Source organism: Pteronotus mesoamericanus, unplaced genomic scaffold (assembly GCF_021234165.1).
Source record: "Pteronotus mesoamericanus isolate MK-2021 breed Mesoamerican mustached bat unplaced genomic scaffold, CSHL_Meso_final contig_68, whole genome shotgun sequence".
In the NCBI taxonomy this organism is placed as follows: domain Eukaryota; kingdom Metazoa; phylum Chordata; class Mammalia; order Chiroptera; family Mormoopidae; genus Pteronotus; species Pteronotus mesoamericanus.
In genome coordinates this window covers 2,956,405-2,980,910 of record NW_026555234.1, presented here as the reverse complement: position 1 = coordinate 2,980,910, position 24,506 = coordinate 2,956,405, and the positions used below count along the sequence as shown (strand labels likewise).

At 60.2% G+C, this 24,506-nt stretch overlaps 1 protein-coding gene across 1 annotated transcript in view; it reads right to left on the bottom strand.

Annotated features, from left to right (window-relative positions):
• The window catches only part of MAN2B2 (mannosidase alpha class 2B member 2), a 30,592-nt gene extending 6,303 nt beyond the window's left edge, over window positions 1-24,289 (bottom strand). The window contains 16 exon segments of the mRNA XM_054581829.1: window positions 953-1,090; window positions 2,561-2,753; window positions 2,825-2,935; window positions 3,433-3,685; window positions 4,113-4,304; window positions 5,303-5,577; window positions 7,149-7,282; window positions 8,701-8,869; window positions 9,609-9,799; window positions 11,389-11,587; window positions 15,551-15,756; window positions 16,885-16,999; window positions 17,694-17,866; window positions 20,323-20,428; window positions 22,521-22,667; window positions 24,152-24,289. Of these exon segments, the coding sequence (XP_054437804.1) occupies window positions 953-1,090; window positions 2,561-2,753; window positions 2,825-2,935; window positions 3,433-3,685; window positions 4,113-4,304; window positions 5,303-5,577; window positions 7,149-7,282; window positions 8,701-8,869; window positions 9,609-9,799; window positions 11,389-11,587; window positions 15,551-15,756; window positions 16,885-16,999; window positions 17,694-17,866; window positions 20,323-20,428; window positions 22,521-22,667; window positions 24,152-24,289 (2,740 nt within the window).
• Between the last annotated feature and the right edge of the window lie 217 nt (window positions 24,290-24,506).

Below are 24,506 nucleotides of genomic sequence, written 5' to 3'. Positions count from 1 at the left end.
CCTCCGGTTTGGGTCCTTTTTGGCCAAGTGCCTCCTGGGAAGGGTGTGCTGCTGAGGGCGAGGCCGCCCCGCCCCGTGTCTTCTGTGACTGGTGGGGTTCACATGCTGGGGTTCAGGGTCAGGGAGTCTCTCGGCTGCAGAATGAGCCAAGGTGACCCATATCCACTTTTCCTGGGTCAAAGGTGTTGTCTGGCCTGTCCCCTCTTCCTTTTCCTCTTCTTAATTCTGCAGACTCTTACTCTGTGCGGGACCAGGTCCTGGGGGAAATTTGACGACCCCGAGGCTGGCTGAGGCACGGTCAGCTCTGCCTTTGAGCTACTCAAGTGCAAAGGGGCAAGTAAGAGGCAATAGGACCGGTCTGGTCCTGGCAGATGTCGCCTCCACCATGAGGCCCTCCCCGATGCCCAGTGAGGGATTGCCCTCTGAACATTGTCATCCCTGCCCCGTCACTTGAGTGCTCCCCCTCTAGACTGGGAGCTCAGAAAATCAAGACCTGGCTCCATGGGTCACTGCTCCTTCCTGGTACCCGGCACAAGAGGCACTTGCTCAGTGAATGAACGGAAGTTCAGGACATTCAAACGGCCAGAGCTCAGAGGACGGTGGGGTCTGCTGTTCGAGGCTCCCGGAGGAGCCCACGGAGGAAGCAGGACCAGAGTGCAGCCCCAAGGCTGGGCGGGGTGTGGACGGCGGTCTGGAGATAGAGGTGGGCTCAGGCAGGGTCCACGGGAGAATCGTGTGGGCATGTCCTGGGCTGGGGTCCAGACCCACTTGCCCCAGTTCACTGGACGCCTCTCTGTGGGCCTCGGTCTCCCCATTTGGCAGATAAAGGGACCAGGTGGCCTCACAGGGCCATGGCGACTGTGCATAGGGTCCCTGTGCCTGCTGGTGCGGTCAGGGGCCTGGCGGACACGGGGAGGCAGGAGTGCGTCCGGCCCTCGGTCACCTGGCTCACCTTTCCGGAGGTTCTGCAGGTGCTCTGTATGGTTGGAGCTGTAGTCCCAGCCGGGGATGCTCAGGATCTGCAGGTGAAGGCTGGCGGGCAACGTCACAGCCTCTTGCTGATGGGGGGCTGAGAGATTTTGGCCAGTCTCTGCAAAGCAGGCAGATGGAGTGAGGGAGAGGGTGTGGGGTCAACTCCCCCCACCCCGCTGCGCTCGGAGCTCTCCACACCGGGGTCCCCTCACAGCCGACCCCCCAGCCTCCCCACGGGCAGCCTACGCCGCGGGTCCAGACACCCACCCGGCTCCGGCCCTGGCTTTTGTCCCCCAGGTCCTCCCCCGTGAGGCTGCCCCCTCCCACATGTCCGGCTGCTCAGAGGACAAGTTAAGAGCTGGACAGATCGTGAATCTCTGGTCCAGCCATTTCAAACTGCAGATAGGGAGACTAAAAAGCCTGAGGGGTCACTGCTTGTTCCAGGTCAGATGGCAAGTTCACTTAGGGCCCTGTTTTCCATTCAAGGTCTGGGATGCCAGCTCCTCCCTTATCCTGACACCTAGGCCTCTCTGCTCCGAAGACCCCGCAGCCCCTCCTCCTTCTAGGAAATGCTCCTTTCAACTCTAGGCTGTTACTGGAGCTGCCATCGCCTCACAGTACTACAGGCTGCAGTGATTGGTCCAGGCTCAGGTCATGTGATACCATCAGGACCAATCAGAATCTTTCCCTGGGACTTTAGCCCCAGAGACCCAAAGCCCAAGTCTCAATATCTTTCTGGGAAGAAGACATGCACCCCCAGAGCTGCTCACAGGTTGTCCCAGGAGGAGGGGAAAGAAGGGCCACCAGCAGAGAGAAGCACAGGTGGCAGAGGAGGGAGAGGGAAGGACTCATGAAGGTTCCAGCCTCCAGTCCCAGCCACACCACTGCCCTTCCCTTGATTACGGGGTCTCAGAATAAAGTCCCCTGTGGCTCAGATGTTCACATTGGATTCCTCTCACTTGCAATAAACAGACTAGAGGGAGGCCAGATGGATGGAGCTGACCACAGCCGCGGAGCTCAGCTGGACATGGCACATCCCCTCTGTGGGAAAGTCTGCCCTTGCCCGGAAGGACCACTGACTGACCCAGGAGCCGCCCCCGCCCCTGCTAGCCGATTAGAGCCTGCCCCTGGAATCTGCAGCATGGGACCTGGGGGGGACAGGCAGGGGCTCTGGGCTGTCCTGGGGGAGAGAGGGCGCCCAAGAGGCCCAGAACTGCCCTGCCCGCGCCGGCCCAGGCCGCTGCCGGCTCCCGGTCCATCCGTGAGCCGCCCCAGGCTCCGCCCACTCAGCTGCTCCTTTCGAGCCTTTCACTGCCAAACAAGAGAACTCAGGTGACTCCCTAAGAGCTGACCCTCGGTCTCACCCCGCCTGCAGTGTCTCATTGCCCTAATCCCACAGGTTACCAGGCCCCTCTGGCCCTCCTCCCTCCTGCGCTATGTCCTGGACCTGTCTGACCGAGTCTCCTCAAGGGCGTCCTGTGAGAACCGCCTCAGGAGAGGACTGGCCCCCCATGACACAGCCCAGCCCTGAGGGCACCCCTCCCCCGGGCCTCCCTGGCTGACTGGCTCCCGCTGGGCGCCCCCTTACCGGTCAGCCCTCCCAGCACCACCACCGGCCTGTGCTGCAGGGCCAGCCCACTCCTCGGGCGCAGGCGGGTGGTCGCTAGCGGGGGTCCCAGCAGGAGCCAGAGCACTGGGTGGACAACCGAGGTGTCGTTCAGTGTGATATTGTAGTACAGGGAAAAATCCTCGTCGTTCCATAGCCGCCGGTGAAGCATGACCTGCAGGGAGGGGTTGGGTGATGCCGTTCACACCGGGGGTGCCCATGGGGGCGGGGCGGGCCTCCTCCTACCTCCACCTGTCCCTGCCCCTGGCTGGAGACGCCGTGCGCCCGCTCCGACAGCAGCACCAGCCTGCTCCTGCCGTCCTCGATGTAGGCCGACTGGACCATGGGGTAGTAGTTCTGCAGACAAAGCATGGTGGGGGGGACATCAGGCAAAGGGCGAGCCAGACCGCCCAGTCAGGGGTCACCTTTGGCCACCCCAGCCAACCCCCAGCTCAGGCACAGCAGCAGCTCAAGGTGACATGGGGGAGGGGCTCTGACTTTGGAGACAGACAGACAGGGACGCATATCCGGCTCCCCTGCCGCCTGGCCCAGTGAGCTGGGGAGCTAATCCTACGCAAGCCCCATTTCCCCTTCTGTAAATGGGGCCCACTCTGGACAGCGGACGCAGGCAGTGGGTGATGCAGGCCTGAGAGGGACCCCGGCTGACGGTGCCAGATGCAGCAGGGCCCCAGGGGCTGGAGCAGCGGTCACACAGCCCCCGCCCTGGGCTCCCTCAGGGGTCTCCACCCCCTAATGACTGCACGTGGGCACATTCTCCCTAGAGCCTCTGTGGCCACATGTCGGGTGCCAACACCGTTCCACTCAGGGCTGCCGACGGGCATCACGGGGCGTACCCGGGAGATACTGTTTTTAGCGTAGATCCGGTAGGGCCTCCGCTGCATCTGGTAGCCATTGCTGTCTGAGTAGAGGACCTGCCGGCTGGACAGGTTGGTGCTGGTCCGCAGGACGACCTCGCGGTTCAGCTGCAGGGGGCCCACCCGGAGCTCCTGCTCTATGCGGTGGCACAGCTGCTCCCCGTTGTAGCCGCGTGGCACGTGGGCCAGGCGGGAGAAGATGGCGTACGTGGGGGCCTTGGCGTTCACACTCCTGGAGGGAAAGAGCCGAATCGGTAGGCAACCTCTCAGAGCCTACGGATGCTCTTCCCTCCTCCTTCCCTGCCCTTTCTTGCTTTTCGCCCTCCCTCCTGCAGGCAGCAGGGTGCCCAGGTGCCTGCTCACAGACTGAACAGGAGAAGCCTGGTCCCCCGGTGGCGCAGGGCCCTGGCCAGGCCTGCCGGCCTCTGTCTGGGCTGCTAGTGGAGACACTGGGAGTCCTCTCGCGCGGACGTCATTGGCCCCAGCACATGCTGACGAAACCAGGATGCAATTCATTTCTGCACCTGACTCCCATCAGGCCACGACCGTGCACCACCCGCAGGCCCAGGAGCTGGGCAAGTGAGCGAAGACGGGTCCTCGACACCCGCCCATGTGCACCTACCGCATGCTGGGCACAGCCCGGGCAGAGGGCGGCGCACCTGTAGAAGTACTGCCGGATCTCGGTCACAAGACTCCCATCTACGATCTCCATTTCCATTGCCTTCCACGCTGGGCCCGCAGGGCGTGTGGGTATGAATGCGTAGTTATCAGAAACGGGGCCAAGAAGCGAGTTGTTGGTGGCTTGGTACTCCAGGAACTCCTGGGTCACACGGACCGTCCGGTTGCCCTTCCTGCAAGGCCGCAAAGAGGGAGGAACGCTGCCCTCGTGGACACTGTCTCCCGGGCCTCGGCCCCGTGGCTGGAACCAGCCCCCACCCCTCTCTGCGGGCGCCAGCCCCAAATGGGGAGGGCACAAAGCCACTCCTTGAAGCTCAGGCACTTGGTTCAAATAAAAGCCCTTCACACCCCATCCAAGTCCCTCCCCGCCCCTGAGCAGATCACAAAGGAGGAGGGCACAGAGGCTGCGTGAGGAGGCCTGAGCGCACAAGTGCAAAGGCAGCGCTGCCACAGAGGAAACTACCCACAGAGCCGGTGTGGGGTCACCCAGGTGGCCAGCAGCGGCCAACGCTACCCCTTCCCGCAGCCCCCAACAGTACACGGGTGGGTTTCTGTCTCGCTCTGACCTGTCCAGGGGTCCCACGCCAGAGCCCTCACCCACATCCCATCGTTAAATACTCGTGACCCCGTGCGCAGGGATTATCAAGTCTTTTCTCCGCTGAGGCAAGCACAGCGGGAGGTGTGATGGCGCCCAAGATCCCACTGCAGGGGGCACACAGGCCCGGACTCAGGTCCACTTCCACGCCACCGCCGCGCCCACCCGTCACCAGGATTTGGAGGGAGGGAGAGGCAGGGGATGGGGGAGCCCAGAGCCCATCAATGTGTGTTTGGGTTGCAAATCTGTGTGGCCTGAGCCATGTGTTCCCAGCAGGGCGTGGCCCTGCCAGGCAGCTGATGGTGAAGAGTCACCTCTACACCCATGCTGGGGGTTCCTTAGGGACAGTGCTGGGGACAGGAAGGAAGAGCAGGCATCCAAGAAGCGCCTCTGAGCCCCCCATGGGAAGGGAGGAGAAGAGAATCCTTTCTGTCAGCCTGGCACCCAAGGCCGCGCCCCTGCCCCCCGCCCCCCACCCCCGCCAGGCTCTGCTCCCAGCAGGTGCAGGGAGCAAGGCCCAGGCGAGGGGCAGAGGGCGGCCCGGGAACGCCTGCCACACGGCCGCGCGGCCCTCACCGCTCCCGGACGCTGTGCATCAGGTTCGTGTCCCTGTCGAGGAAGACGGTGTAGCACGCGTTCTCCACAGGCACCAGGCGCCTGCCCGGGGGCCCGGCGTGGCTCCTCAGCCTGCGGCCAAACTTGGAGGCGAACGCCCCGGGGGCCCTCGGTGCCCCGCCGCCCTCCTGGGCCCCTCTGGCGGGCCTGATGCTGTAGCGCTGGTAACTGAGGCCCGGGAGTACGGTCAGCACATGCAGGTCATATTTGTGCGGCGACTCCTTCGATTTCTGGACCTGCAGGGCCACAGGAACGCGATGAAACGGAGGACTTCAGGGCTGGAAGCTACCAGGCTCCTCAGCAACCCCAGGGGCTGGCAGGGTCTTTCCATCACTGGACTGAGCCGGGCTCCCCGGGCCCCGCCTCCTCTCCCTCCCCGCCTCCCTCCCTCTGGCACCAGCATCACCCACTGCCCTTCCTTCCCAACATGCACCCGCTGTTTCCTGCCTCTGAGCCATTGCTCCTGCTGTTCCCACTACCCATGGGCCCTTCTCTGGGAAGGGGGCAGCCTTACTCCCCAGCCCTCTGATTCTGTGTGGAGCGGTGCTTTCAGCATAACCCCCCCACACCTGGCCTTCCCCATCCCCCCTTCTCTGATCTGGGGAGGGGGTTTGAAGGACGCACAGGGCACCCTCAACAACAAACCCCACCCCTTCTCTGGGGGAAGTTGCAGCCTCTGAGCCCCTGTGGAGGCCTTTGGGAGCCCTGTTAGCACGCCCACGACAGTGGCACACAGCCTCCCACCCAGGCTTTATCTGAAATGCAGCAGACTCTTGTCCCCTGACACCCTGCTCTAGTGACTTTCCTCCACCATCGTTGTCACCATCTGTAGTTTCATTTCATTTACTACCTGTCTCACCAGCCAGAATACAGGACCCTGGGGGCAGGGACTTTGGCCAGCAGAGTATCCCAGTGCCTAGACCATGCCAGACACACAGTCGGTGCTCAGGAATATCGGTAAGCGATTCACCCTAAGAGGTGTCGCGTTTGATGGGAAGGGGGTGTTACCCGCGGGGTCTGCACAAACCAACACCCTCCTCCAGCCCCTCCCGGTCAGATGAGCTCTGCCTCCTCCATCTCAGCTGAGGACGGGCCACCGGCCCCTCACCCCTGCTCCCAGGCCGGCCCTCTGCACCTTGACCGTCCGTTTCTGTGCTGGCACCCACCCACCCCACCCCCGACCCCCGCCCTGCAGAGGGACAGGGCCAGAGACGCAGAGCCCAGCCTGAGCCAGCCCGGGACAGGCGCAGAGGCGTGTTCGCTCAATGGCGGACTGACGGCAGCTCCTCCGCCGCCGCCCAGGGAGGGGTCCGCAGGCTGACACATCAGGTGCCCTGGGACACACAGCCCAGCTCCAGGCAGTGGAGGAGGCGGGGATGGACTGCACGCTCACTTTGGGGGTGGGGTGTCGGGGGGAGGCAGCGGGGGCCTCAGCCCCCAACATCGGCACCTCCGCAAGGCACCCCCCGTGAGGACAGCTGAAGGCCTGTCCCTTGAGAAATGGAAATTAACATTAGACTCTAAATAATCCCCAGGGGAGGGGGAGGGGAAAGTACCTTCCGTGCAGTGCACACCATGCCTGACCCCCTCCAGGGAGGGGCAGTACCTGGGGGCTCTGGCCATGCCAGATGCCTGAGGCCCAGGGCTGTCCCCTGGGCGGGGCCCCGGGTCCTCAGGGCACACGCCCCATGTGGACATCCTCAGTGGGGGCAGTGGGGGGGGGGGCAGGCGTTCACTGCAGCTGCTCCCTTTCTGGGAAGCGCCCAGCCCAAGCAGGTGGCAACAGCGGCAAAAGTCACAGCCATACCTGTGCGGGCACGGGGCGGCCTGACTCGTCTGTGACGCTGACCTTGGAGAAGCCCACAGTCAGGCTGACAAAAGTGGTGACCGTCCAGGCCAGGGGGTTGTAGACCACGGCAACATGGCCCTCAGGAGCCGGGCCTGCGACAGAGAACAGGCTTTACTCGCTGCCGTTGGACCCCCGGTGCCGGGAAACTGCGGCGGTGAGCCCTGGCTCTGCCGCGCTCCCAGGGGGTCCAAGGACAGGGACGGGGACAGGGGGTGGTCACCCGTGCTGGGCACTGCACACAGCTCAGTGCAGTGTCCCTGTCACAGGCAGGGGAGGCAGGAAGGGGACAGGGTCCCTCTGGATAGCTGCGGTTCCATGTGCTCCCTGCTCCCCTGCCCTGCCAGCCCACCCGGCCGAGGAGAAAACTGAGGCCCAGAGAAGCAGAGTCACCCGCCCAAGGTGGCCCCGTCCTAGGCTCTGGCTCCCGAACTTTGAGTGCCTGTCCCTGGGAGTGACTGGTGGGTTCTCTGGCACCTGGAAGGTCAGTCCAATTGCCCAGCCCAGCGTTGGAGACCCTGCGGCGTGGACCCGGCGTCCCTTTCTGTTCTGTTCTGCACCCACGCCGCGCGCTCTGGCCACGCCCTTTGACCCCTGAACACCTCGCACAGCATCCAGCCCCGCCTCTGCCCAGGCCGCCGCTGGGATGCTCTCCTGCCTTAGCCATCTCCGCCTGCTCCTTGCTTGGGGTGCCGCCCGCGTGAGCTCATGGGGCAGGACTGCCGTGCCAGGCAGTACGGTCGCTGCCCTGATTCTAGCTCTTTCCGCTGCTGCCTCTCCTGTGGGCAGGCACCCTGTGTGCTGCCTGTCCCCACGGGCCACCCAGAGTGTGAAGGTGGGACGGGGCCACACGCAGACACAGAGGGAAGGGTGAGCAGCGGCACTGGAGGTGAGGCGTGCATGGTGACAGAGCGCAGGCTGAGGGTGGGGGCCGGGGACCGGCTGGCAGCCTTGTGCACAGTAAGTCTTTCCGGGTTTGGAACCCCCTCGAGTCCCTCAAACTGGTGTGACCCGTCACTGCATCCCTGTGAAGCACCCACGGCCAAGGACACTGCGCTGAGATGACGTGTACCCCAGCTGAGCTCGGGACATGGGGACTCGTGCCAGGAGCCAGGCTGAGACCAGGTTCCCGAGGACGCCTGCCTCCTCAACCAAGGCGGGCAGCGCAAGGCTGCAGGTTCAGCCCCTCCTGGCCTGCGTGACCCCAGCAAGCCCACGGCCCCCAGGCCTCTGTCTGTGTCCTCAGCTGGGGCGCGTGGCCAGCAACAGCTCTGGCCGGCACAGTCCGTGTGGCACCACATCGACTCCCACCCGGGGTCGGCCGGGCCGGTGCCTCGGTGTGGGGAGAGAAAGCAGAGGCTTTGAGGGGAGGTGGCACCTGCCCAAGGTCGGGCCAGGGCCAGACCACACAAGGGTTGTGGCTCCTGAGTCTGAAGTTCAGGTGGTCTGGGCCCCCTCCCTGGACACCCGGGCTCTCTTCTTAGACAGGCCGGAGCCCCTGCTCACCCCCAGCCCCCAGCCTGCCCTGCAGGGCCTTGCTCACCGGCGTGGGCTTGGGTCCTGCCCAGGACGATGGAGACCATCAGCTGGAGCACGCCCTCCATCCCCACGCTCAGGTGCTCCACAAACATGTCACTCACCTTGGTGGCCTCGGTCCCAGTGATCGCATCATGGTGCTGGACCTGGGACCCCCACCAGACAGAGAACAGCGGGGTCAGGGCCTGCCCCTGCAAAGCGCACCCTAGGCACCTGGCGGCACCCGGGCTTGGCTACCCTTCCGCTCAGAAGCTACAGGGAGAGGCACGGCCCCTCCCCGTCACAGAAGAGGCAACTGAGGCTGCGGGTGGCTGCGCATCTTTTTCTGACCTTGCGGAAACCCACCACCTGAGTGAGTCCCCAGCCTGGGGCAGACTCTGGGAAGGGACCCGCCCTGGTTTCACACCGTGATATCGCCTTGGGGCACTCCCGGCTCCGCCACCATCCTCAGCTCTGAGGCCGGTTGAAATAGGGGCGGCCTGCTGTGTGGCCGCTGCCATGCCCAGAGGTGGCACTCGGCTGCCCCTCCGCCCAGCTGGGTGGGCACATGGCTCTCATTGCACAGGGAGGGAGCTGGGCACAGGGAGGGAGCGCCCATACCCGAAGCCGCACAGTCCGACCAAAGCCGAATCCAGACAGGACCCTGGACACAAGGCTGCTGCGCCTTGCCCTTTGCCGTCTGGGTCAATCCGGCCCTAAAGCTCCCTGGGGCCGCCAGCTGGTGCTGTCAGGCCGTCCTGCACCACCCTGTCCCAGCTCTGTCGCCAAAGGCGACCTTGGTGTTCTCATCTGTGACGTGGACCCCCAGTGACCAGGAGCTGTATGGAGACGACTCCATACAGGAGGTTCCCATCCCGTGACTGTCGCCGAGAAGTGTGACGTTACCTCAGACACTGCCCAGCGGAGCTGCTGGAGCTGCTTCAGGGCCCAGGCGGGGTCCAGGGACCCGCGGGGGGCTGGCCACATGTAGCGTGTGAACATGGACTCCCCGGCGTGCAGCAGGGCGCTGGCCTGCCTCGCCAGCCCCTTGAGCTGGCTGCGGGACGTGTAGAAGCCGGTCCAGGCCATTAGCATTTCTGGGAGACAAGGGCCGGGGCAGGGGTGAGTTTCCTGCCCGTGGGGCCCCCAGGGAGGGCGCGGTCAGCATGGGTCACCCGGGGAGCCACGGGCGCAGCCGTAACCCAGGGCCCCTGCCCCGGCCGCGCCAGAACTGCCCCAGGCTGCGGAAGGCCCTGATGGGGGACGAGAACACCCGGGGAGGACCAGGGAAACTGGACGGGGGGCTGAGATCAGGGGAGGGGCAGGGTCCAGCTGAGAAGGGCCCTGAGCGCTGGCCGTGGCCTCTGAGTGTGTGTGGCTCCGGGGACAATGGGGAGTCCCGGACAGGCCCGCATTTCAGCCCTGGGAGGATGGATGGGAGGAGGGTGGACGGAGCTGAGAGACCCCAGGAGTTGCTGTCCCGACCCCCACCCCCAACAGATGACAAGGCCTGACCGAGGTGGGCAGGCAGCAAGGGTGCCCCCAAGCCTGTCTGCCTCCTGCTTCCTGCGGGCGCTGGGCCGGACCCCCCTCCCCAGCTTCCCCCAGGGCCTGGGTCAGTCGAGAACAGCCAGCCACATGCCCTGGGGGCAAGGCCACGGCTGCAGGGTCAGGTAGACCCAGGCCTCCAGTCTCCAGGGCCACACTGAGGGTCCATGTCAGGCAAGGACACGCCAACGCCCGACCTCTGAGCCCAGCACCAGCCCGGCCTGTGGCCGTCCCAGGTCCCCGGTGCTCGCAGGCACAGCCCGGCTCGCCGTCCCTCCTACCAGCCTCCTCCGCATCAGAGGAGCCGAGCCCACCTGGGCTCGCCCACAGGGCACCGCTGATCCCCGCCCACCCGGAGGCCCCAACCCCACCCCCCACACTCCCACGGGGCGGGCAGGCCTGGGAGGGGCGCCCGGCAGCAGCGTCCTCGGCAGGGATCGCATGGACCCATCCCGGGCAGGGCCTGGCGCAACAGGACCAGGGATGGCACCATAATTATTAACACCGCACCTGCTGAGCCCTGGCTCTGTGCCGGACGCTAGGCTATGAGCTTTCCTCGTCACACTTTATTTTTACAACTCGATAGCCTAAGGGCCGCTCATGTCCTCGTTTCGCGGAGGCGCAACAGTCCCAGGACTTGCACGCAGCCGCGAGGCAGGCTCAGTTCAAGAGCATCACTCCTGACCCCTCACTGTGCTGTTTGTAGCCAGCACAGTCCCAGCCTCCAGGACACAGGTGTGAAGCAGACAGGGTCCCCTGATTACGACTGTGTAGTAATAGAAGGAAAACTGGGGCCAGTGGACACACAGGAGCCACCTGATGGAGCCTTCATGTCAGGAAAGCTCCTGGAGGAGGTGGCATTACAAGGTCGGCAGAACTTACTCAGGAAGAGAAGGCGGGAGGGGGCTCTTTCGGCCAGGAGCACCGCCAGGGTCAAGACCCGGGGGGCAGCGGCGGCGGGGAGTGGGCGCCGCATGTGGGCAACGCTGGGAGCCAGGCCTCGTGTGCGGCAGCCAGGATGTCCGGGTGGCACAGGTAGGTGGGGACAGGGCCAGCCTCCCAGGCTGGAAGAGCAGACACTATGGGGGGCACCCGCCCTAGCACCAAATTGCCCGCCCCCGGCCCCAGAGACTAGTACCTGAGGAATAGGGCAGGAAGTCCTGGTGGCTGCGGACCTGCCAGGTGACCCTGTGCGTGTGCACGGCGTGGAAGTACTCATCCAGAGTGGCGTACTGCACTGTGACACCAAGCTTGGCTGCTTGCTTGTTGATGTAGCCCAGCAGGAGGTCCATGTTGGCAAACTGCACTGTGGCGTTGAAAAAGTGCCGGTCACATCCCTGCGGGCGGGGCACAGAGACAACGGCCTGTCCTGAGGGCAGAGTTCAGCCTGGCCAGGCCGAGGGGCTCAGGCCCATCATGGTCCCCGGCGGCCGCCCTCCTGTCCCCACGGGGTCCGCCCAGGCCCCAGACCAGCTCCCGCAGCCGAATTCCCTGGGCGTCTCCCTCTCCGTCTGCCCTCTGCCCGGCTCACGTGTGTCTCCTTTGCTTGATAATCTGTTATCTTAGAAGGAGACATTCAGGTACATTTTGACTACCTTCACCCACCCCCACACAGACAACCACAGATCTGATCTCTTTTTCTCTGTGTTGTGTGTGTGTGTTGTTGTTGTTGTTTTAATCCTCACCTAAGGGCGCTTTTTTTCATTGCCTGGAGAGGGAGAGGAAGAGAGAAAGAAGCATCGATGGATGGCCTCCCCTATGTGCTGGGACTGGGAATCAAACCCGCAACCCCCTGGTTATAGCTCGATGCTTCAACCAACTGAGCCGCACCAACCAGGGCTCTGTGTGTTTCATGTTTTTAAATTTCACATGTAAGTGGAATCATACCGTACTTGTCTTTCTCTGATTCATTTCACTCCTTTGCATTTCTAAAAGTCATTTAGTGTTACTGCTCATCAAAATAATTAATTGTAATACCATGATAATTATGAACAACAATGAGAATAGCCATGACTCACATGTATTGACCGTAACTTCACCTTCAAAAAGACAAAGTCAGAATTGCTAGAAACATACTAAGACTGGATAAGGACAAACAGAAAATTTGAACAGACATGTTACTAGCAAAGAGATTGAATCAGTCAGTAATCAAAAAGCTCTAAACAAACCAAAGTCCAGAACCAGATTAACTTCACTTGTTGATGCTATAAAATACTTAAAGAAGAATGAATACCAATCCTTCTAAAATCTTTCAAAAAAAAAAATAGAAGAGAGAACATTTCCAAACTCATTTACAAGGCCAACATCACCTTGATGCCAAATTCAGACAGACATTGCAAGAAAAGAAAAGTACAGATCAACATCCCAGGTGACCACAGGTACAAAAATTCTCAACAAAATATTAGCAAACTGATTTCAAAAATACATTAAAAAGATCATACATCATGATCAAGTGGGATTTATTCCAGGGCTGCAAGGGTGGATCAACATCCACCACAATCAATGTGATACGTCGCATTAACAAAGTGAAGGGTAAAAACCCTACGATCAGCCCAATAGATGCAGAAAAAGCATTTAACAAAAGTCAACATCCATTTATGATTTAAAAAACCCCTCCGCAAAGAGGAGATAGAGGGGGTGTCCCTCAACATAACGAAGGCCATATATGACAAGCCCACATCCAGCATCCAGTTCGATGGAGAAAAGCTGGATGTTTTCCTTCCAAGATCAAGAACAAGGCAAGGGTGCCCCCTCCCCACTTTTATTCAACATAGTATTGGAAGCCTCAGCTACAGCAATTAGGCAAGGAAAAAGAAATAAAAGGCATCCAAACTGGAAAGGGAGAAGTAAAACTGTCCTTATTTGCAAAAGACATTATACAGAGAGAACCCTAAAGACTCTACAAAACTGTCAGAACTAATAAACGCAGTAAAATTGCAGGATACAAAATCAATACACAAAAATCAGTTGCATTTCTACATACTAATAAGCTCTCAGAGAGAAAAATTTAAAAACAGTTCCATTCACAATCCATCAAAAACAATAAAATACCTAGCAATAAATTTAACCAAGAAGGTGAAAGACCTGTACATTGAAACCACACAACACTGATGAAAAAAATTGAAGATGCCGCAAACACATGGATTGGAAGAACTAGGGCTGTCGCAATGCCCACACCACCCAAAGCAATCTGCAGGTGCGACGCAGTCCCTACGGACATTCAAACGGCACTTTTCACAGAAGTAAAACAAACAATCCTGAAATTTGTATGGAACCACACACACACACACACACACACACACAGCCTCAAACAGCAGAAGCAATCTTGAGAAAGAAAAACATAGCTGGACACATCAAGCTGATTTCAAATTTTTTTTCAAAGCTATAGTAATCAAAACAGTAGGATATTAGCATAAAAACAATCATATTGATCAATGGAACAGAAAAGAAAGCCCAGAAATAATCCCATACATATATGTTTGATTAATTTATGGCAAATTAGCCAAGAATATGCCATGGGGAAAAGACTAGCTCCTCAATAAATGATGTTTGAAAAACTGGACACCCATGAAAAAGAATGAAATTGGATCACTATCTTATACCAGGCACAAAAACTCACTCACATGGATGAAAGGCTTCCACATGAGACCTGAAACCATAGAACTCCTACAAGAAAACATAGGTAACAAGCTCTTTGACATCAGTCTTGGTGGTGATTTTTTGGCTTTGGTACCATAAGCAAACACAGCAAAAGCAAAAAGAAACATATGGGGCTATATTCAAACTGAAAGCTTCTGCACAGTAAAGGAAACCATCAAGATGAAAAGCAACCTAGCAAACGGAAGAAAATATTTGCAATTCATGTATCTGATAAGGGCTTAATATCCAAAATACATAAAGAACACAAGTCAATAGCAAAAAAAACAAACAATCCAATTTAAAAACAGGCAAAGGATTCAAGTAGACGTTTTTCCAGAGAGAACACAGCCAGCCAACAGACACGGGAAACGGTACTCAGCGTCACTGATCATCAGAGAGATGCAAATCGAAACCACCAAAACATGTCACCTCACACCTGTGAGAGTGTCACAAAGACGAGAGGCAAGTGCCGGCGAGGACGTGGAGGAAGGGCGTGTCAGCCGGGATGCGAATTGGGGCAGCCGCTGCGAAAAACGGTGTGTAGCTTCCTCAAAAAATTAGAGATAGAATTACCATATGATTCAGCAATTCCACTTCTGGGTACTTAGCCAAAGAACACAAAACACTAATTCTAAAAGATACCTGCGCTCATATTCATAGCAGCATTATTTGCAACAGCCAGTACGTGAAAGCAACCCAAGTGTCTGTCGATAGATGAATGGATAAGGAAATGTGGTATTTGTATAAGACTACCCCCATCCTTGTGTTCACAGCAGTGTTATTTACGATCGCCAAGGTCTGGAAGCAGCCCAAGTGCCCATCAGGAGATGAGCGGATAAAACAGCTGTGCCACATTTACACGGCGGAACACTACGTGGCCGTAGAAAAGGAAATCTTACCTTTTGCAACAGCGTGGACGGACCTGGAGACTATTATGCTAAGAGAAATCAGCCAGCCAGGGAAAGACAAATACCACATGATCTCACCTATATATGGAATCTAATGAACAAATACACTGACAAACAAAGTAGAAACAAAGGCGTGGACACGTGGAGGAGACTGACAGCTATCGGGGCGGCGGGCGCAGGGGCCGGGGAGGCTGAATGACACCCGGTGCAGGGATCTGCCGAAGCTCAGAGGTGCCTAATCCGTGGGCACAGACAGCGGCGCGGTGCGGGCGGGGGCGGGGGGCCGCGCGGAGGCAGGCAAAGGGTGGGGGGACGTGGGGACGCCTGTAATAGTGTCAGCAATAAAAATAAAGAAAAAATAAAGTAACAAAATAAAAATGTAAGCCTCAAGTCTCATCTAAAGTCATATATACATACTATTACATAGGTAGTTAGGTTAAATATCATACAATCGACCTATTGACATAGTGTGTGGAGTTTTATAGTTTTCAAAAAATATTTTAATTAATATCTTCACCTATAGGAAAATGTAGTAACAAATAAAAAGAGCAAAAAAAAAAAAAACCAAAATGTCATTAAAAGAAAAAGAGAAAGGCCGTCAAGACCAAAACAGGAGGAGAGAGCCTCGGGCAGGGGGCTGTATTTCGGGGGGAGGCGGGGGCTGAGTCCGCAGGGGATGGGACCTGGGGGCGGGCGGGGAAGGAGGGCTGACCGGGTCGGGATGCGGGGGGCCGGGCCTGGGGCGCCGCTTACCCAGGGCCAGAGGACGTGCGGGGTCCGGAACCAGGTGGCCCGCCGCTTCACCTCCTCCACCAGGGCATTCATGTATTTCCTGATGGTGTACTCGGTGACGGGCTCCTCCATGTTGGGGTACTGCCCGTTCTTGGGCGGGTCCGGGAACTGAGCCTGACCTTCCCAGTAAAACCCGTCCCTGCGGGAGAGAGAAGGGTTAGAGGGCCCTGCCCCCAGAAAGGAGGCGGCCTGGAGGCCCCAGAGGACAGGCAGAGCTCCGCCCGACCACAGGGCAGCTTGGGCCTGCACGCCGCGCTGGCGCCCGTCCCCCCTGCAGCGCGACGCGCAGGTCTCGGCAGGCAGGCAGGGGGGCTCCCATCCAGGCCCCACGCTCACCAGCGCGGGACCCCGGGCGTGCCGCTCCCCTGGGCCCACGATGCTTCGGCTGTCCCATGGCGCCCGCCCCCTCTGTGTCCCGGGGCACCATGCGCGCCACGGGATTCATTAGACTACTCCTTGCAGGGCACCTCCGCGCCCACCAGAGAAGGGCTGAAGGACCGAGGGCCTGGCCGGGACTGGGTGCGGCAAGGGAGCTGCCTGCCTTGGGCACAAAAAGAAAGGGGCCGCCTCGAGCCTCGGCACCAGCATCGGTGAAGTTTAAGGCAATGTTTTAGAAAATCAAATAAATACAAAAAATCATGGGGAACGAAACCTCCAAGTGTTAACCAAAGACAGAAGGAGCCTCAGGGTTCCCCTGCAGCCTCGGGCTCCAACCCGGCTTGGCGCAGCTCTGACCTAAGAATGAATCAGCCTCAGGGGTCTAGCCGGGCTGCGGTTAGGGTTGTCCCTGTCTCATACTGGGTGGCATAGGGTGACAAACAGTGGATCCTGGGCCAGCCCCCAGGAACGGCCACTCGAGCCTCTCCAAACCTCAATCTCCTCGTTGACACATGTTCTGAAGGCTGTTATGAGGATTAAGTGACAGTAATTGATGGAAACAAACAGTGCCCGGCACAGAGCGGGCCTGACAAATGGTGACGCCTGGCAGGGAGCCGCCGGGCACCCCTCTCCCAGCAGTCCCTCTGTCGTGCCCTCTTGTCTCTCCTGTGCGAAGAGGGGCTACCCCTCCCGCTACCCCCGTCCACAGCCCCCGGGCCCCGAGGGCTGGCCGCTCGCAGGGCACGAGGCCTGAACCCGAACCAAACGCCAGTTCCACCACCTTCGCTAACCGTGGGGACCTTGGCTGAGTGGCTCTGCCTCAGTTTCTCTTTGTGTGACATGGAACACTCAGTGGCCCCCCCTCAGGGGCACGGTGAGGGGCGTAGCTGATTTGACATGGGGACAGTGCTCGGGACAGGGCCCAGCCAGAACAAGTGCTCACGAGCAGTAGCTAAACTTGTCCATGACGTGCGTGAAGATTTCCTGCTGCGCCGCCAGGGACTGGGACCCTCGCCACACGAACTGCAGCCCCTGCACACCAGGAGCAGAGTGAGGGCCGAGGACCGGCACGGCGGCCGGTTCCACCTCCCGCAGCCCTTCGGGGGGTCTCCGGCTGCCCTCCCCTTGGTCCCAGGCTGCCTCCTCCTGAAGATCCGATCTCACCCCCCAAAGCCACAGGCGGTGGTGGGCCTGCCCTCCTGAAGAGCCTGCCTGCTCATTCACCCACCTCCTTCTCAGGGCCACCTGCGAGACAAGCTCTGCTTGAATGTCCCCAGCCACAGGGAGCTCATCACCTATCACTGAGCGGGTAGCCTCTGCTTTGTAGTTCAGATGGATAGAAAGTGCTCAGGGTAACAAGCAGGGATCGCATCCTGATTCTGTTAGCTGCATCTCTGGGACACACACGTTCCCTGACTCCCCTCCGACTTGAGTTCAAGCCATAGAAGATGGGATGTCACACCCTGCTCACAGAGTTACTTGCCGGTGCGATGAGCTGACACACCCAGTGTGTGCTCAGCGTGGCCCTTTGTGGGGCTCCCAAGTGTTACTTGTCTTGTGCGCCTGGAGCTTACCCGCTCCCGCCCGCCTCTCACCGGGCAAGTCTCCGCTGCTCTCTAGAACATTGCTGCCAGGGTGGCTCTGCACAGCACGCTGACCTGAGGGCAGGGGCTTTGGGGACACAGGGAACTAAGTGGGGGGCAGTATGCATGCGCCCAGCACTCGCCTGAGCCTGCTGCATGGCCATCTTCAGGTCATAGTCGACCCGGGAGATGACGTGGGCGTTGAACCCCGCCAGGGCAAACAGCGTGGGTGTTGTGGCGGACGCACCAAACGGGTCGACCTGCCAGGAGAACTGCGGCCGGACCCCGAATGTCTCGTAGAGAAAGCTGTGTCCTTCTGCAGAGAGAGAGCAGCGCCACCATGCTGGGGACGAGCGGAGCCCTCGCCCTCGCTCGCAGAGGGCCCCACCTCCTGGGCACTGGGTGCCCTGCTCCCAGCCAGCAGGGTCTGCAGCACCAGGTGACCAACCAAAGGCCCATCTGGGACCGTCCTGCCACTCATTCACTCATTCACGGCTGCAGAGCCACCACCGCGTGCCGACTCCGGGTGGAGTGTGGCACGTAGGAGGAGGATGGGTGGTTTTGGAAATGGAGCCACATGGAATCCACTGGGGAGAAGGGGCTCCTCCTGTCCCACTGGGATGCAACCCCACATTTGCCATGTTCTAGGTCCAGCCTGCAGGATTAGACCTCAGACGCTTAGGGCAGAGGGCACGTGAGCTGAGACCAGAGGACAGGGCCGGTTCCCCTGTGGGCTCCCTGATAGGGCCAGTCAGCTCCCGCCAGGGACCCGCTCCTGGCCACGCCTACCACACAGGACTGGCTGGACCCCGCGCTGAGCCCTGGGGCCCTGGAGAGGACTCAGACTCGGGTGGCTGGCAGAGGCCACCTGTGGTTTTCAGGTGAAGGAGGGAGGAGGTAAAGATCTGCAGAGACCCGAAGGAGGGTTCCCGGCAGGTGACACTCCTCAACTGAGCCTGAATGGGGAGGGTAGTGGTGATGGTTGTGATGGTGGTGGTGGTGGTGGTGGTGGTGATGGTGGTGATGGTGGTGGTGGTGGTGGTGGTGGTGGTGATGGTGGTGGTGATGGTGGTGGTGGTGGTGGTGGTGATGGTGGTGATGGTGGTGGTGGTGGTGGTGGCGGTGGTGGTGGTGGTGGTGGTGGTGGTGGTGGTGGTGGTGGTGGTGATGGTGGTGATGGTGGTGGTGGTGGTGGTGGTGGTGGTGATGGTGATGGTGGTGGTGGTGGTGGTGGTGGTGGTGGTGGTGGTGGTGGTGGTGGTGGTGGTGATGGTGGTGGTGGTGGTGGTGGTGGTGGTGGTGGTGGTGATGGTGATGGTGGTGGTGGTGGTGGTGGTGGTGGATGGTGGTGATGGTGGTGGTGGTGGTGGTGGTGGTGGTGGTGATGGTGGTGATGGTGATGGTGGTGGTGGTGGTGATGGTGGTGGTGGTGGTGGTGGTGATGGTGGTGGTGGTGATGGTGGTGGTGGTGATGGTGGTGGTGGTGGTGGTGGTGATGGTGGTGGTGGTGGTGGTGGTGGTGATGGTGGTGATGGTGATGGTGGTGGTGGTGGTGATGGTGGTGGTGGTGGTGGTGGTGATGGTGGTGGTGGTGATGGTGGTGGTGGTGGTGGTGGTGGTGATGGTGGTGGTGGTGGTGGTGGTGGTGGTGGTGGTGATGGTGGTGGTGGTGATGGTGGTGGTGGTGGTGGTGGTGGTGGTGGTGGTGGTGACGGTGGTGGTGATGGTGGTGGTGGTGGTGGTGGTGGTGATGGTGGTGGTGGTGGTGGTGGTGGTGGTGATGGTGATGGTGGTGGTGGTGGTGATGGTGGTGGTGGTGATGGTGGTGGTGGTGGTGGTGGTGATGGTGGTGGTGGTGGTGGTGGTGGTGATGGTGGTGGTGGTGGTGGTGGTGGTGGTGATGGTGATGGTGGTGGTGGTGGTGATGGTGGTGATGGTGATGGTGGTGGTGGTGGTGATGGTGGTGGTGGTGGTGGTGGTGATGGTGGTGGTGGTGGTGGTGGCGGTGGTGGTGATGGTGGTGGTGGTGGTGGTGGTGGTGATGGTGGTGGTGGTGGTGGTGGTGGTGGTGATGGTGATGGTGGTGGTGGTGGTGATGGTGGTGGTGGTGGTGGTGGTGATGGTGATGGTGGTGGTGGTGGTGGTGGTGGTGATGGTGGTGGTGGTGGTGGTGGTGATGGTGGTGGTGGTGGTGGTGGTGGTGGTGATGGTGGTGGTGACGGTGGTGGTGATGGTGGTGGTGGTGGTGGTGGTGGTGGTGATGGTGGTGGTGGTGGTGGTGGTGGTGGTGGTGGTGGTGGTGGTGGTGGTGGTGACGGTGGTGCTGGTGGTGGTGCTGGTGGTGATGATGGTGGTGGTGGCCATTATGGCTGTGGAGCTGGTGGTGAAGATGAAGGTAATGAAGGCTCTAACATATAAGGGCATTTCCTACGGATCACTGCACTTTACTTACATGGTCTCTTTCAATTACCATCACACCCACTTTGATGAGGGAGACATTGAGACACCCTGAGGGGACACCGCTTACCCAGATTCCTAGCACTGGGGACGAGCAGAGCCAGATCCCGCCAGGCCACCTGGTGTCAAACCCCTGCTCGCAGCCCCTGAACTCAGCAGTAGCTCAGACGTGACTGTGGCACCAGCCAGTCGCCGTTCTCACCAGTCAGGGGCTCCGACTCGGGGGGAAGATGAAGCCCAGAACCTGGATTCAGACATCGAGTCGCTGCATGGAGACCCCCAAGGGACCCTGGATATGGGGAACGGTGACCGAACCTGTCAGCTGGAGGATCTGGTCATCAATGTGGGTCACAGCCTCATCGTGCATGACCTGGCCTCCGATGACAAACTCCAGTTGTCTGAGGGCCACAAGCCGGCGAACCTGGGCATGGTGGGCAGAAGGAAAAGCCAGGTCACGACGCCGAGCCTGGGCGGCTCTGCGGGGACACGCCTACAGCGTCTCACGTGCCCTGCCTGGGACTCCTCACCTGCCTTCCTCGCAGAGGCGGGACACTGTCTGCATCCGGGCACCATGGCCGCCACCTACAGTAGCACCTGGCCCGTGTCTGACACTTGGTATATCTTTTTAAAATTTTTTACTTTTGAAAGAATTCCAGCTTAGAGACAATGTGCGAGAGCTGTACAAAGAGCTCCCGTGCACCCGCGGCCCGGAGTCTGCAGGCCGTAACCTCTCCTGGCGTCCTGACCATGCTCCCCTCTCTGCCCACACCGGGCAGCGGCTTGTAAACCATTTGAGAGTAGAAGTTAGCAAGTTTGGGTTTGTGGGAACGGGATGATTTTAATCATAGTATAATGATCAAACTCAGGAAATGTAACATAACACACTACTATCTAATCCGCAGGCTTTAATCCCGTTTTGCCAAAAGCTCTACGCACGTCCTTTTTCCTGCGAGACTCACTGTGGGAGCGGGCGCTGCTTTTAACCGTCATTCCTCTCTACTGCCTTTCACTTGTAGCAGCTCCTCGGCCTTTCTTTTTTTTTTTTTATGGGCTTGACCATTTTGAAGATTACAAGTTATTTTCTAGAATGTCCTTCAATTTGAGTTTTTCTCGTGATAGGCTGAAAGTGTTTTGTTTTTTTGTTTTTTTTTTTTTTCAGAAGATCCTTCATCTGATCCACATTGTCCGACATATTTCTAATATTTTTAAATATTAGGAGAACATTAAATAGCATTAAATGAACAGGTGAAACAACAGAAGATAACGATGACCAGAGAATGTGGCCAGGACACCATCACGCCATTCGCAGACTGGCTTTTTACTTCTTATGGAGGCACAGTTTTGTACTGCGTCCGCCCGACAAATGAGGAACGAGCCCCTGCTCTGTGCTGTCTTGGGTGGCCGCCCACTGCCCGCCAGGCCCAGGCCGGGCTTCAGGGATTCAGCCATGAAGAAAGCAGACAAAAACCCCTGCCTCCCACAAGCTGGGCCATTGAGTTGCCTGTTCAGGTCTTTGTGGGGACCCTCTTCTGTCCGGGGCATGGGTATGGGAGGCAGGCAGCTGTGTTTGGGGGTGTCCAGGGAAGGAGGTGCTGACTGCTCACGAGACACCTGGAACATATCTCGTCAGACGTGCCCGGATCAGAATCCTACCTGTCATGCGTAAGCTCTGTGGCTACAGGACAGTCACCCGCCCTGCCCTCTCTGAACCTGGGCCATCTCTGTAAAGCAGGGTGACTGTCCCTGCCACACAGGCCAGAGGCAGGGCTCAGGGAAGTAGCATGGAGTGTAGGAGCCCAGCGCCAGGCACGCGCCCATCGACTCCGAGGCTCCCCCTCTTGCCCGCCCAGCTTGAGCCTCAGACACAGCGCCGGGGGACTCCCTGCTTGGCCTTTTCCACGGGGCTTCCTTGAGCAAGTCGCTCAGCCTCCCTGAAGTTCAGGCTCAGGGACTGTGCTGAAGGCAGGCGTGTACCTGGTCGGGCAGGGGGTGGCTAAGCTCGGGAGTGTGTTTCTAGATGCTTATATTGGGCTTTCATTCTCGGGACAGCCCCTCTGAGGACGGGGAGGTCACTGCCACCCACAGATGTGTGACCCGCAGGGACAGAGTCCTGTCCCTGCCTGTGAGCACACCGGGAGGCGGAGGCAGGGCCAGTCCCAGGCTGCCTCTCCGCGGAACAGGGCCTCCCTGACTCCCCGAAATGTGTGGCTCAGACCTGCTGCCACCTGTAAACCACGGGGGCCATGCACCTGCCTGGGCCTGTGGGGGCCGTGCAGACACGGAAACGAAGGAGAGGGTGCGGGCTCAGGGCCACCACAGGGCGCCCACACGGAGGGGCCCTTGCAGCACAGCTGAGCACCCGGCACGGGGCCGCCGCCTTCCGGGCAGCCCGATGGCTGTCCACCAGCCGCCTCGCGGGAGAGCCAACCGCACGCGCGGCCGCGGCCCCCGAGCACGGCCCCCGTGTGCCCTGCCTACCTCCCCGCCTCCCTGCACGTGGCCCATAGAGTCACCTGCTGCTTCTGCCTCTCCGAGGCCACGCCGTCCCACCACAGCCGGAAGTACTCCTGCTCCACCACGATGAAGCGCCGGTACTTCCTGTGGGTCAGCTCCTGCGTCACGGAGCTGTACACGTTGGCCACGTAGGCCCGCATGTTCTCCTGGGGAGGGCCACCAGCAAGGGGGGGCGCAGTGACCAAGTGCCCCTGGGCCCTGCCTCAAGTGACAACTCCTGGGGCTCTTCCCTCAGCCTCCTGAGAGGGGAGGCTGGGACAGAGGGAAGGACAAGGCCCTCCCCCTTTGTGAGCACACGCTGTCCTGGGGAGGGACATGGGGACTCAGACCATGACGCTCGCCTCGGGCAGTGTCCCAGAGCGGGCGTGCTGCCTGTCCCTGAGGGCGCCCTCAGGACAGCACAGCCAAGAGCCCCCTGGGGGCCTGCTTGGACCGACAGGAAGTGGGGGCTGTGCCAAGAGCGGCAGCTGAGAGCAGCTGCCCCTGGCGTGTCCCGGGGCTGCCCGTCTGCCTCCCCCAGGCTGGGGGCTGTGCAGCCTGGGTCGCCAGGGGCCCAGTGCGCCCAGGCTCCTGGGTAAGTGGCGCAACAAGAGCCCTGGGTGGAGAGTCAGCAGGCTCCAGCGTTCTTCCTGAGTGACCTTGGGCAAGGCACCCACCGTCCCTGGCCCTCAGTTTTCTCTTCTGTAACTGCGGGGGCGGGGAGGGCAGGGGACTTAAGCCACCTCCACCTGCGGGTGAGCTGCCACCCCCAGGGGCTCCGAAGTGCTGGGATCAGACTTAACCCTCAGCATCAATCCGCTCCCCCTCCTCAGTCTCTCTCCAAAACTGGCTGCTCCTTTAAGGACACTGTTAGTGTCCTTTGCAAAGGTACCGCTCCACAGCCACACAGGGTCTTGGTTCTCTTTCCACGCATTTCCTCTCTCATTCCAAGGGAGGGTCTGAGGCAGCCGGGGTGAGGAGGCCCAACCGTCCGCCCAGAAGCTGAAGGAAGCCAGGCTCTTGCCCGCTCTTCCTTCTCGCGCTGATTCACTCGTTGATTCAGCAAAGAGTGTGGAGCGAGTCCGCTGTCCACCAGGCGCCGTGCGAATGGCAGCGATGAACCGGGAAAAGCCCCTCCCCCCGCCCTGGGGCTTCCCCACAGTGGGGCAAGCAGTCAGTCCATCAACAAGGACGGTGAAAGGTGGGCACAGGGACTGACCTTAGCTGGACTGCCTGCAAGGCCCCGCCAGAAAGTGGCCTTGGAAGGACAAGCTATGGGGAATTGGAGACTGAGCCCTACGCCACCTGGGAGGAGCGTCCCCGGGGCAGAGGGGCACCAGGGCGTGGCTCTGAGACCTGCACCGTCCTGCCCTGCGGGGGCACCTGGGGCCCAGAGGGCATCCCGGACGAGCACGACCGCGGCCGGACCCCGGCCAGCGCACCCCTCATCCGCCCCCAGTGGCCTGCCGTCCTCCCTCAATCCAGTGGGGAGACCGAGCCCCCCAGGCAGGAGGTGGTCCAGAGCAGACTGGGAACCAGACCCTCCCTGCTGGTGCAGACCTGGAGAGAGGCCCACGGGGATCTGGGGATCCGTAGGGAGGCGGAGGTGGCAGCGCCAGGGGGCGTCCAGGGAACGGCACCCAGCACCTACCTGGATTGTGTAGAGCCAGCCCACATCCATGTGGCTGTGGGGCACCACGAAGACCTTGATGGGGCCCAGGGGCCTGGCCCCCTGCAGCTGCCCCACCACCAGCTGTGTGAGCAGAGGCAGCCAGCGGAGCAGCCCCATCCCAATGCCTGGCCGGCGGATGGTGCAGGGATGTCTGGTCCACCAGTGGGCAGGCCAGCAGACAGCAGACTGGCTCCCATGGGGGAGGGAGCAGGTGGGGACTGGAGGCCCGTGCCCCAGGCTAGATGTCACCTGAGCCCTGCAGGAGGGCGGTGCTTGCTCAGCAGCTCCCAGTGGCCCTGCCCCATCCCCAGGTTTCAGGTCGCTGCTGGCCACC